Source organism: Diceros bicornis, chromosome 1 (assembly GCF_020826845.1).
Source record: "Diceros bicornis minor isolate mBicDic1 chromosome 1, mDicBic1.mat.cur, whole genome shotgun sequence".
NCBI lineage: Eukaryota > Metazoa > Chordata > Mammalia > Perissodactyla > Rhinocerotidae > Diceros > Diceros bicornis.
In genome coordinates, this window is record NC_080740.1 from 3,417,939 (window position 1) to 3,431,922 (window position 13,984).

A 13,984-nucleotide genomic window follows, 5' to 3' on the forward strand; every position below is an offset into this window, starting at 1 on the left:
AATGCTTTTGATAGAAGAGAGAAAGACACAGCCATATGTGTATTTATAGTATGAGGATAGCTCAATAATAATTAGCTGTGCGTTGAACAAAGACTGGAAGGAAATAGGATAAGTGAAAAGAAGTTGATGCATGAGGGTGGTGTCAGTATGGATGAAATTTAGATATCTTTAATTGCTATCGTTTTGTTCAGTAATGGAAAATTTTAGACAGTCTTCCAATGTTGTATGTTTATGAATTATTTTCAATATTGAATTGGGAATTTAAATATTTGGTATGAAGAATGTTTTTGCCCTAATGGATAGCTATTGTTCCAGAATGATTTATCAAGTAGTCCATTTTTCCCTCCTGATTTGAAATACCACCTTTATTACATAATTTCCATGCATCTGTTCCTGGATTCTGTACTTTGTGGTCTATCTCTGTGCCACTATTGCACTGTTTAAATTACTATGGTTTTATTGTATGTTTTGCTTTGGTGTGGGACAAGTTCTGATTCCCCACCCCTACCTGGCTGAGATGTCATTCTCTTTCTCAAAACTTTTGTTTGTAGTCTTGTGTATTTATTTTTCCAGGTAAACTTTTAGAATAAGCTTGTTGAGTGTCATTTGGAAAAATTCAGTTTGGGTTTTGATCAGAGTACGTTAAATTTATAGATGAATTTGGGGAGATAATTTTGCCTATTGTACATCTTATTGTTTCCAGAAGTTTCAGTGAAATATCTGAGTGTTTTTTTATTTCAGATATAGTGAATTGATAGAAAGGTGATAGTACATCTCTCTTATTTCTGCAGAGAAGTGTAGTGATTCTGATATTGATGCCAACAAATTCACTGACGAAAGTTTATAGTTTTCAATTGCCTGAAACAAAGGCTGCAATTGAATCCAGATGGGGAAATGATGGAGGCACAGTGGCGTTCTGTAAACTGGAATGTACCTTTGCCATTAATAAAATTGGTGGCCTTTTAAGAAAAGTAGCAGATTTTCCGTGGCCACAGTTATTAGAAGGACCCCCATCTTAGCCAAAAATTGTCACTTGTGGCTGGTTGGTTTTGCTGTACTTGTTCCTCCCCGTGTTTTCAGAAACCCATTCCTACTGCTGATCGCCTTTGTAGCTTCATCTGAATCTCCTGTGAGCTTTATCTAACTTTTCTGAATGAAAATGTTCTTGTTCCTTCATATTCGTATTTTCTTTCCCTGTTTTCCTCTCCTGCCAATCCCCCCAGCCCCTTCTATCTCAGTGAGTCTCCCTGTTGGCTTCCTTATCACCTCCTCCCCTCCTTCTCCCATAATATCTTTCACTGTGTTTTTATGATCTCTTTGTGATTAGCAAATAAGAGACTCCTTTTATTGCTGAATATTGTTCTTAGTGCTAGGACTTCCGGGCATCTCTCTTTAATGGATAGGACCTGTTGTTTATCTTTTTTTTTTACCAAGGGTAAAGTGTAGTGTAGTCTTGAAAGGGAGGCGTAACTGAATTATAAAACTGTACCGTTGGGCGTTGCATTGCATTGGAAAGGGTTGCAATTAAACTCTTTCATAAGTTGTAGTCCTTGTTCACCCAACCAAATAAAATAGTAATATGATCGTTGTTTTGAATAGATTAGATACCCTTGTGATCTGTGAAAAGCTTTGATCTGTTTATACAACTTGGTTTCTATTTAAAAAGAAAAATCAACAGGTCAGGTCAGATTCTGTCCATGGATAACTACAGTACCTTTAGCGACCAGGAACATGACTAAAGCAAGCTGTTCCTCCTCTTTTAGGACATGGAATTTCATCTAAGTTTCCTCTCTCAGTCGTGTCAGACGTTTATTATTGTTTTTTTGCTTTTCAGATCCTCTTCCTGGACTTTTTTTTGAAGCTATTGTACGGTAGATTTTTCTTGGCATGTGACTTTCTATTGATTACATTTGTGCATGTGTGTGCAGGCTCACACACAGAGAAAGGACAATTCAAAATTGTAAACGAGTGCCTTCTTTCAGAACTCCACAATTTGTATTTATACCAATTCATAATTTCAGATAGCATTTCATGTATGGGATGGATTGCAATGGTGCAACGGATTGCACCAGGAAAACATAGCCTTTTTAGTTTTGAAATTTTAGATGAAATAGACAGTGGTTACTGATTTTGTTTGATACTGATGGTCCTAACTCTTGATATCCTATGGAACATCATGCTAACATCCATCGAAGGCAAACAGATGTTAGGGACACTAGACTTTTCTCTGTTCCCTTTTCTCCCCATCACAGGGTGAGGGACTCTTGGAGAGCGGGTTTGTTTTTGTTGGGCAAGGACACAAAAGCCTAGAGACTTCTCCACACTGGCGGAGCTCTGGAGGCCTCCAAAGTGGGTGACCCTTCCCCTCTCCTGGTTTCCATTTCCCTGCCGCTCCCACAGGCTGGGCGGAATGTGCCTTCTCCCTGGAGGCCCCCTTTTTGTATTGCCTTTTTGTGTTTGAGGGGAGGGAGTGTCCCGAACCCTTCGAGTCCTCTGGGGTCTGGAGACAGTCTGGATCTGGCAGGCTGGTCCATGGCTGCTGCTCTCTTGGTCGTGGCACCGCTGACCCAGCTCCCGTGCAGCCTCTGCAGGATGGTGTACTGGAGAGCGCCAGCCTGCCGCCCGCTTCCCTGACGTGCCTGCCTTCCTCAGAGTGTGCTCGTGACCCAGGGGGGCAGCTCCTCTACTTGGGACCAGGGGACTTAGCAGGGCTTTGTGCCAAGCAGAAGCTTTCAGGAGAAAGTGTGAGGCCAGGCTGGGTGAGGAGGAGGACGTGGGAATCCCTCAGGGAAGACAAACAGCAGCTGGAAAGGGCACAGCGAGTGTGGGAGCGTGAGTGCTATTTGGCCATGATTGTGAATGTTTGAGGTTCTTACAACCTACCGTGGTCCAGGACAGGGTAAGCCCATGGCTAAGAATCATTATTTTGAAGTTTTATACAATGGTAGTATCTCAGGTACAGGAAAAATTAATAGAAGCAATGATGTTCATCAGGTAGGAATTCAAACAAAGTGAAAGACCAGAAAGTATCACATTTACACACCTAGGAAATAAAAAAAATTATTCCCTACGCTTCAAACTTTTTTAACTTTAGAAACAGAACAAACCAGCTCTGACACCCGTACTTAGATATATCAGAAAGCATCTCCCTGTCATCCAAACTGTTGTTGTTGGAAAGATGGATTCGTGATATTTGAGCTCAGCCACGTGAAGTGAACGTAACGCTGTTTTGGACCCGGGCCGTTTTTATTGTGGTTTCTTGGAGCCAGGACAAAGAAATCTGACGATGCCCTGACTTATTCATTTTTCAGGGGCAGATGACAGTCTATGCGAAGTTTGGCAAAAACGTTTATCTTCCTAAAGATGCCGAGTTCTACTTTATTTATAACGGATCTCATCAGAGACACATCGTGATTGCAGAGCCCACGGAGGATAATGTTCTCCAATCCAGCATTCCAGGTGAGGGAGCCTCTTTACTGTGCAACTGGGAGATCTGTACGCATCTTCCCTCCAGGGATCGAGGCTGGGAGGAGGGCCAGGAGGAGAAAGTAAACAGTGCTCCAGGGTGGGATGGGTGTGTGTGTGAGAGAGACAGACAGGGAGTGAGGTTGTGTGTGTGTGTGTGTGTGTGTGATAGAGAGAGAGAGAGACAGAGAAACACCCCGGTTTATCTCCCATCTGAGGTTCTGCCAACTGTCTCAGCCTTGCTTTGGACCCGGCGGGCCCATCCTGCTGGTTGCACCCAACCCTTCAGGTTGGGTGTGCTTTGGATGCGATCCAATGGAGGAGACACTAATCTTAGTGTTACCTTCTGTAGTCCCAGAGATGGCTGAGGCAGAATTGAGACAGTTGGTCTCCCTTCCCCCTTCCTCATTCCCCTGTGGTCATTCTGGCAGCCCCAGTGTCCGCCTCTCCCCTGCTTGCTCCGTTTGGTGGCTGGAGTTCCTTCCTTGGCACCCTATCCATCCAGACTCTTCCTTACTGGATCTCAAGCTCCAGAACTTTCCCTTCCCACCACCAAATGTTCACATTCTGACACCTGTGATTCTCCCAGGTGTCTTCTTCAATTACCATGGTGACAGATGACAAATTAATGTGTCTTTTAATGGGTTATGAGCAAATAGCCCTTCTCAGACAGGATTGTTTTGTATTTTCATTGGGGTTTGGGTTGTGCATTGAGACTTTAAGCTCTGGCTTAAAGGTGTAAATAAGGTGTCATTACCTGCAGGGAGAGAGAGTGTTTGTTGTTCTTCTTGTTTGTGGATTGGTCAGTTTTCTTTAATTGTGGGTGTTTCAGGCCCTCTTAAATTCTGTCATACAGGGAACCTTCAGTTTTTCTTATTGGTAAGACTGCCCTGATATTTAAAGGAAGAATCTTTCTAAGTGCTTCTGTCCTCTATCTGTTACATGTGGAGAGAAGGTCGACAGTAAATGTGCAGACGACACAGACATCGTGAGAACTGTAGATGTACAAAGACCTTTCAGCCCTACCTGGGCTCGGTCATTGGGTCAATCTGTTTTGCAATTTCTGAGACATGGGCAATTTTAAGCACTTCTGTCTCTGGCCCAGTAACTCCTGTCCTTATAAGAAAAAAAGAAGTCAAACCTCGTTAATGGCACAGAGTCTCTTGGCTGCCGGTCTTGCCTCTGCCCTCTTGCTTTAACAATTACCAATTTACATGGGTATCTTTCCTGCCTTTAGCTCCCCCACTTCTCTTGGTTTTCTCTTATCCAGTCTCTTACAGAGAAGGAATAAAAATAACTGAAGCACCACTCCTAATATGGGAACTCTTGGTTTGTCTTTTTCTGTACTTGCGTGTAGGGATGAGCCTGTTTCCCACTGCTCGTGTGTTAAAATCTTTGTGGTTATATTGTGGCCTGCTTTGAAGTGAGGGTTCTCACCTTCATTTTAACAGGCAGGTGACAGTCCTTGTTTCTGAACCTTACGTTTCCTTGGTCACGCTTTCCCAGGGCAACCTTTCAGAAGTCTGTAGAGCAGATTTCTGCAGCGTATATTGGACATGGATGGTCTGGGGCGGGTCTGCATTCTGTGCCTGCACATTGGACCACTTTTAAAGAGGCATTGTGAAAATGGCGGTCATTATCACTGAGTAAACTTGGGGCGCTCTTGTTCCTTGAAGCCCTGGCAGCATGGCCTTTGGGGAAAGGCCCTGGAGAAGAAGGCTGAGCAGGAATGACTTGTACCCACTAGCTGTTTGCTTGGGGGCCACTGGTGGCTGAATGTGAACCCTCCTTCTGTCCAGCTATGATTATCATAATCACATAGGTTTAGTGGTATTAATTCCTAAAAGTTCTGCCAAGGGCAGCATAAAAACGTACTTGGGTAGAACTTCACCAACCTTGACAACAGGAAAGAAGAAAAGTGTAAGGAGCAGGGACAGAGAGCAGGATTAGGTGACCACTCACAACAGAAGTATTCAGAACACCTACAAGACAAAGAAGCCATTCTCAGAAGAGGGGGGTGGTGAACAACATACGTAAACACGTCTGTTGAATGGTTTTCACCCGCCCTAACTCACATTCAGAGGAGCTCTGTGGAATTAGGGTGAACTGGTTAACTTTGTGGTGCTGCCTTAAAAAACTATCACCTAAGTAAATATATAAAAATATATGACTCAGGAGGAAGTGGCAGAGCGGAGAAGGGCAAAGACCTGTATGAGGACAAACTTGAGTTCGTGGGTTGGGGCAGAAGTGAAAGGTGAAGGTATGCTTAATAGCAGTGTTTGGTGATGAAGGTAGGACAGACACTGAGGTGCTCAGAGCTCCTACAGGTGAGTTTTAAAATCAAGAGTCCCTGGAAGAAGGTAGAGTCAGCTCTCATCTGGCCCCGCAGGCTCAGCAGCGTTTAAAGATGATTGGCCACATTTCCCTGCTGCCCTGCTGCCCTGCTGCCCTGGAGCGTGAGGTCTGCCTAGGCAGTGTAGTGAGACTGCTGACCGCTGATGCTTTGGACTCGGGCAGAGCATCTCCTGCAGACTCTGAGTGAACTGTTCACTGTCTTGTTGTCCAGGCCACGGGCTTCAGGAGACGGTGACGGTGTCTGTGTGCCTCTGCTCGGAAGGTTACTCCCCGGTGACCGTGGGCTCTGGCTCGGTGACCTACGTGGACAACATGGCCTGCAGGCTGGCCCGTTTGCTGGTCACCCAGGCCCATCGCCTCACAGCTGCTAGCCATCAGACCCTGCTGACCCCGTTTGCCCTGACGGTGGGAGCATTGCCTGCCCTGGACGAGGAGCTCGTGTTGGCTCTGACCCATCTGGAGTTGCCTCTTGGGTGGACTGTCTTGGGCAATTCTTCACTTGAAGGTGGGTCTTCACCAGAAAATTCACATCTCCTCTCTGTCAGGTTCAGAATGTGCCTTACAATTTGTTGTGTGTTTGCCTGGGTGGGTTTTCCTGCCCACTTTTGGCCTGAGCCTTGCTCTGATGTGGCTGGGTTCTCTGAGTTCCTGAGCCTCTCATCTCTGGGCTGGTTGATGCTCCTCTGTTCCAGGAGGTGAAGAGCTTTGCCTCAGGAAGAAAGGATTATTTCCTTGTGGGAGGCTCGTGACCCAGCTGCTTTGGGGTCTGACTCTACTTCCCTTGGCACATTTTCTTTTTGTGAGTAGGCGATATTGCTGCCCTGTTTCCAAATAGGTAGAGTCCTCAGGCAAGGAAGAACGTGCAGCCAACTCTGCAACACTTAGGAGAAATGTGACCCTGCAGGAAATGTCACCAATGTGTTGAAATCTTTAAAAATGTAATTACCACTGAAAGCATTCATTTATACAGATCTTCCTTGACTTACGATGGAGTTACATCCCAATAAACCCATCGTAAGTTGAAAATATCGTAAGTCAAAAATGCGTTTAATACACCTCACCTACCAAAGGTGATAGCTTAGCCTAGCCTACCTTAAACGTGCTCCCAGCACTTACGTTAGCCTACTTGTGGACAAAATCATCTAACTCAAAGCCTATTTTATAATAAAGTGTTGAATAGCTCATGTGGTTTATTGAATATTGTACTGAAAGTGAAAAACAGAATGGTTGTGAGTGTATCAGTTGTTCACCCTTGTGATCCCGTGGCCGACTGGGAGCTGTGGCTCCCTGCCCAGCATCACGAGAGAGAGAGACAGAGACAGAGACAGGATTGTACTGTGTATCGCTAGCCTAGGGAAAGATCAAAGTTCAGAATTCGAAGTATAGTTTCTACTGAAAGTGGATTGGTTTTGCACCATCATGTACTTGAAAGATTGTAAGCTGAACAATTGTCAGACTGTCTGTGTTTGTACTTTTGGAGTTACTTCTGGATGCCCCCTGTTTACTAAAAGACTGAATAGCCTGTTGCTACCATTAAATGCACTCTTAAAACCATTTGGAATCTGTGTATGAACAGAGATAAAATGTTATATATAAGCCCATGCTACAACTGAGGCTACACTGTTCTGTGGATGCTGCTTATGGTGATTACAAGTTACATAATTTTGTTGGAAATAGAGATATTGCTCTGTATTTTACTGAACACAACATATACTCTTGCTGTTTTTCTATATTCTTCCCATGACTTTAGCTTTATGGTTAGATGATGCTATTTTTAAGAGTCTCTGCTTCCTGGTAAATTCCGGTTACAGGTTGGTTTAAATTTAATGTGGATAAGATGTACTACTCTAGATAAAGGGGTATGATTTTTGTAAACAGAATCATAAGGCCATAAGCCACAATCAGAAAGGGTCTCCATTTCTTTCCTTTACTCAGGGTTATACTGAAATTCTCCTGGGCACTTAAGGATGTTAAGACCTTGGATGAGAGAAGTCGCAAGTTCAGCGCTGAGCTGTGCCTGACTCCCGTGTGCTGCACTTAGTTGATTGGTAGCTAATTGATGTGTATGAAGGGGTGGGCTCCCGTGGGGAGTAGGTGGTGTCTGTCCTGCTTGCCGTTATCCCCAAGGACCTACCAAAGCACTTGGTACGTAGCGGGTGCTCAACAAGTATTTAAATGAGTGAAGGGTGCATCCTGAGACCTACGTCCTAGATATGACTATTTCACTTCTCCTATATAAATGTATATATAGGAAAAAAAATGTTTTCTGGCTAAGAATCTTTCTTCATGTATATACACATGTATATTCGTATATATTCATTAATATATACATACACATATATATGTGCATATATGTTCTCTGGCTAATGAACTTCATTTTCTTAAGCCTCCTGGCTTAAAAAAAAATTCTGTCAATAATACTGGAGGGTGTTTTATGTTTTGAAAGGTGGATCCATTTTGACAAAGACATGAAGTTGCACTCAAGGCCGTGAGTAAAGAGCCTCACGGCCTCGTGGAGAGGCAGATGCGGGTCAGTCACGGGGCTCCTTCCTTGCCCAGCAGCTCCCTCACTACAACAGCTTGGAGTCGGCAGTGGTTCAGTTTGTGCCTCTGCAAAATGACAAATTGTTGAAACTTATGGAACTTCATAATTGTACGTGAATAGCTTAAACTAGAGCCTCCGAAGTGGGATTCATGTTGCCCACGTGCTATTTATTTTTCATCCCAAAACTTAGAAATAAATTAAGATTTCCTAATCTTTAATCTGTGGATTGATAATGGTACATTCATACAGGTTTCTGTGTTGAGGGTGTACGTTCAGTTATTTTTGCTGATAGACATACATAATCAAATTAAGTCTGGAGAATACCAGCCTAACCACCAAGTTGCTGAGGGTCATCTTATTGCCATTTTCATTGCTGTTGGGAGTTGTATTCTTGTTTTCTAAGCCTCCATCTGTCATGACCTTTTAGTTTATCCATATCCTAATAACAGGCAGATTTATGTCACCAAGGGGTCTTTTCTGACCTCTCTGCCATACTTATATAGATATATGTGTGCTCATGAGAGAAAAATCAGAGCAGTTCCTTTACATGGTGAGACATCGTTTTCTATGGGAAATAGTTGTAGTGTCGTGGTTGTTAAGAATATGTGCTCTGGAGCCGGGTTCAAATCCTGGCGCTACAGTTTCCTGGCTGTGAGGCCTCCTGGGCAAATTATTTTACTTCTGATGCCGCAAAGCTTTAATTTCTAAAATGAGGCATAATAGTAGTCACTTCATTGGCTTATTGTGATGGTTAAATTGGATAATTTTGGTGAAACTCCTAGAACAATATCTGAACATACTGAGTTCTCAGTAAAAGTTGACTTTCATGTGTTCACGTGAGTGGACTTCCATATATAAACAGTTTATTGCATGTACATATGTGAAAACATAGTGGGTCTGGACAAATGAAGCTACAGGCAAAGGATAAAATCCTGGTATTGTAAACAATTCCTTGAAACTTTCTAGGAACTTTTCTGGACTTTCTCTAAGAACAGTTTATGGTACTTGAGGTAACATTACCTGTAGCCTAGACTTGTAATGGAATATTCTACACCATCAGTGTTGAGGGATGCGGTTAATACCCGCCCCCCCTTTTTTTTTGCTCCTCTGATTGGATGAATTCCACTGCTCTGTCTTCTAGTTCACTGATCCTTTTCTTCCCCTTGATCTGGTCTGCTGTTGAACCCTTCCATTGAATACTTTATTTCAGTTACTGTGTTCTTCAGCTCTGTGATTTCTGTTTGATAGTTTTAATATTTTCTATCTCTGTTGAAATTCTTACTTTGTTCATGCATTGCTCTCCTGACCTCGGCGAGCATATTGATGACCATTATGTTGAACTCTCTATAAGATAAATCACTTATCTCCATTTCATTAAGATCAGTTTCTGGAGATTTATCTTGTTCTTTTGTTTGGAACATATTGTCTTGTTTTCTTCAACTTGCTGTGTTGGTTCCTGCACGTTAGATAAAACAGCTAGACTGGTCTTGTGTAGACAAACCTCGTCAATCAGCCCAGTCCAAGCTCCTGGTTGCCTCTCAAACTTTTGTGATAGACCAAGTTGCTATTTTTGTTCTTAGTGGCTCCCAGTAGTTGAGGGTGTGCCAAGACCCATCAGTGTCCTAAAGGAGAGGATCTCAGTTAGCACCTGGATGTGGGCTGATTAGAAGCCGGACCCTTAGGCATAAGCTAGGAAAGTATGTAGCCACATTCCTTCTAGGGAAAGACTAGGAGGTGGATGTTTCTGCCTGCTCCCTGTACGCTGAGCCCTGGGAGGATAGTCTTGGTGCATGCTTATGTGCCCATTAAGAACTGCTCCATTGTTTGCTGTAGTCCTGTGGGAAAGCCCCATTGGCTTTCAGAGCTAGATGTTTTGGGGGCCCATCCCTCGAGTGGGAGCCTTAAAAGTTGGGGTGCTATATATGTGATCCAAACCCTTCTCTCCTCAGGAAGAAGCTGGGAGTTGGGGGTCCTTCCTGATTGTGTGGTGCTGTGCCAGGGGTGGGGTTTATGGCGAGACTGTGTCGCAGACTTTCCTTCCCATTTCTCATTCACCCGACATGTAGGAGTCACTCAGCTGGTTTCTGGGGTTCTCTCAGAGGGGACCGCTCCCTGTGTAGCTGCACGTTGGGTGCTTCCACGGGAGGAGGAAGGTCAGGAGTCTCCCATGTTGCCATCTTAGTCCTTTCCCTTCAATGTAGTTGGGTTTTAATCTGAGCAGTTTAGAATCTGCATCTTTTTCTAGTGTACGTATTTTGTTAGTGTTGCTTGCCTTTGAGGTAGATAAATTATAATAACGCAGTAAGAAGGAAGCTGTGGCATGTGGCCCACTGGAGTTTGTTATGTATTAGTGGTAGTGGCATCGTAAGGGGGAAAACAGTTTTTTTCCTAGTAATTATTTCTTGTAATACTTATTCAAAAACTATTTAAAAGCTTCACTATTCACACTTATTAAAAAATTCTTTTTGTTTATGCTTTTTGGGGGAGTGTAAATGGATGTTACTGAATGAGTGTTGATTTCTGTAATGACTTTGTCATGGGAGAGTCTGATGGAAGCCTTATTGTGAAGCATTACTCTATTTCCTTGTGTTTTATAATAAATCCCTCGTTTTTTCCCCTTTCAGTCACTGGGAGTTACCAGGAAGGCCTGAGAGGCTGGAGCAGGGCCAGAGTCTGAGTGGAGTGTTGTGTCTCACAAAGAACAGCAGAGCCTTCTCTGGGCTCTGCATCTCACCTATCACTACTCACAGTGCAACCTTGTTATGTGTTCCAGGGAAGGAAACATCCAGGTTTTATTTAATTTTATGCCATAAATAAGATTGGATTCCTATTTCATAAAATTAAATTCATTTCTTTCTGTGAAATAGCTTTCACAGACCCCTTTCTCGGGACCCCAAATTTGCAGTAAAACTGAGTAGTAATATAATCATTATCCAATAAAATTTCACAATTAATTTATCCTTTTTTGTTTTGGGTTTTTTGCTTGTTTGTTTTTTGGACGGAAATCTTTTCTTAGAGATTGGCTTATTTTGTCAATTAGGTTAACTGGAATAAAACACTGTTTTCTTCTGTTGATGCTGAGATAATTTTGAGTTAGTCTTCCCTTCCTGCTCAACCAAATTACTTCCCTTCACTTGTGTTCCAGAAGCCTGATGTGGCGGGCAAGCCGTCAGCAGTGGGGAGGCTGCCATTTTAGAAATGCCATCTCAGAGGACTGATGGCGTTGTCCCTGGGGACATGGTAGCTCCTCTCCCAACCTATGGGGTAGGTGGAGCTTGTCATGGTTATGCTTTCTGATTTAAGATAAAAAAGCCCACTTACTTAAGAAAAAAGTCATATAAAGACCATCTCTCACAGCGTGTATTTACACTTACAAACCAATATATAGCAACAATTTGCAGATCGAAGATATTTTTTTGCCAAAGAAAATTACTATTGTAAAAAATGAGTTTGATCTTCTCTGCAGTTCTCTAGGTAAAAGTAGTTCATATGTTCAAAGGTCTCCTTATAGGCAGATGTTTTCTGTTGTGGACGGGATGGAACTCTTCATTATACCAATTATAAAAACATAGCAAAACCTGTTTTTTTCCAGCTTTATTGAGATATAATTGACAAATAACATTGTATAAATACACATGTGTTGATTTGATACATTTATATATTGCAAAATAATTACCACCATACTGTTAGGTAACAGTTCCATCCCATCACATAATTACCATTTTTGTGAGAACATTTGAGAAAGGTGATACCATGAGTTGGATCTGCAGGGCAACCATATTAAAATTCTTAATAAAATAAAATTTTAGCAGTTAGATTGCTTTATCAAGTTTAAAGAGTTAAACTTTCTCCTGCCTTTATGATTGATTCTATGAATGGAAGAAGTTTTTAGGAATTGAGCTTTTGCAACTTTTCTGCAGGGCTGTCTTGGGCATAAACACAGCTGATGTATTTAGGGAGCTGGCTTCTCATTCTGTAGATGTGTGGTTGGTTAGACAGCTGTCCCCAAAGACAAGCAGTGGTGGAACTGATAGGACCCACTGAGAGTGGCTCAGAGAACTGATTATTTTAATTATTATTATAATTATATATTATAGTTATAATTATATTACTGATTCCAAAGATCACATCAAGAGTATGTTCCTTAGTAACACCAGTGGAGTTATAGCAACCACAACAGATTTAAGCTTGAATATAGAAATTAGAGACATGGTGCATTAGTTGCAGAATACATGTTGTAAAGGCAAGTCCACATAGTATCTGTCTGTACAAGACCAAGTCACGATGTAACAAACAGTGACTGGAAGGAGAAGTAGAACCCTGGTCATGGAGTACAAGGTGAATGGATAGGTAACGCTGTTAATAAGAAGAGTGTTTAGCATGATGGTCTGCTTTATTGAGAGTCTTCATAAATTAGTTCCCTTTGAAGGAGAATGTTTATTTTTCTACACTTTACAACTAATTGAGGCAAAAGGACAAGAAATGCAGAGGGCCAAAAGGACTTCAGAAGAAAGTTTATAAGGGCGGGAGTTATTCAGTGACTGTTACAATGTGTCTTGATTGTGTAGTGTTCCCTTAAGGAGTTTAAAGAGCTGTCATAATATTGCTTCTTATCTGCAGGAAAAGCCATTAAGTGAGAATTAACAGTTCATTACGAAAGACTCTGTGGGAACTGCCAATTTTCTGTGATATCTACATCTTGCTTCAAGCCACATACCCAGAACCATTACCTTCTTTCTAGGCAGGAAGAGAAGGGGATTTGTGGGCAGCAGTGTTTGACAGAGGAAAATATCTGTTTATGTTTCTTTGAATAGAGGAAAGAGATCTCTAACCAGTAAGAAGCAAGATTTGTTTAAGACTTGAAATGGAGCTTGGCTGGTGTTTTTATCTTTGAATACAATTTGCCGGCTGTAGAAATAGGAAGAAAATAGAGCAAGGATCAGGAGCATGGCGCTGTTGGTGGGCCCCGACTTGACTTGTGCTCCAGATCTCCTTAGCCAGAGGACAGCACGTGAATTATAAGACTTGCTTGCTGTTTCGCAGACTATGTGAAATGTCAGCTTTGTTTTTCTGCCCCAAAGCTGTGCACTGGACAGCTCATTTGAAGTAACATTAGCTGATGTCCTACCAGTGGGGTAGGAAACCCGAAAAGGACAGATTTATTACAGAATACAAGTTTTCGTTTTTTAAAAAAAAATTTTGAGGAGTTTTGAAATTAATGCATTATGGATAGCAACTGATTCTGGGGTTTTGTATGTTTTTCTTGGAAATCTTGACATTTTTCAAGCAGTTGTGTACACAGTGTCACTGTCTAGCTTCTGTCACTTCTAATAGTATCTAATGGGACAAATATCTCCACACTTTCTTTCCTGACATTTAAAGCTGGTGTTATATTCCGTCAGTTGCTAAGGTAACCTACCAGATGAATGCTAGTGTGGAGAGAATGGTCTTTACTGTAGGCCCACTGGCAAATTGGTAAAACTGTTTCACAGGACTTAGCCATGCACGTGCACATGAATGTACATCGTTTGTGCAGTTTTAAATCCTTGATTTAAAAATATTTTCTGTCTTCCGTCCCTTTTTTAGCTTTTCATTTTTAAAGAATGGGATTTCTGGCAG

At 42.2% G+C, this 13,984-nt stretch overlaps 1 protein-coding gene across 1 annotated transcript in view; it reads left to right on the forward strand.

The window, feature by feature from the left end:
- Window positions 1-13,984, forward strand: part of ARHGEF28 (Rho guanine nucleotide exchange factor 28) — a 298,793-nt gene that overhangs the window by 108,477 nt on the left and 176,332 nt on the right. Inside the window, exons 3-4 of the mRNA XM_058560657.1 lie at window positions 3,312-3,459; window positions 6,032-6,325. Of these exons, the coding sequence (XP_058416640.1) occupies window positions 3,312-3,459; window positions 6,032-6,325 (442 nt within the window). The remainder of the gene's footprint in view (window positions 1-3,311; window positions 3,460-6,031; window positions 6,326-13,984) is intronic.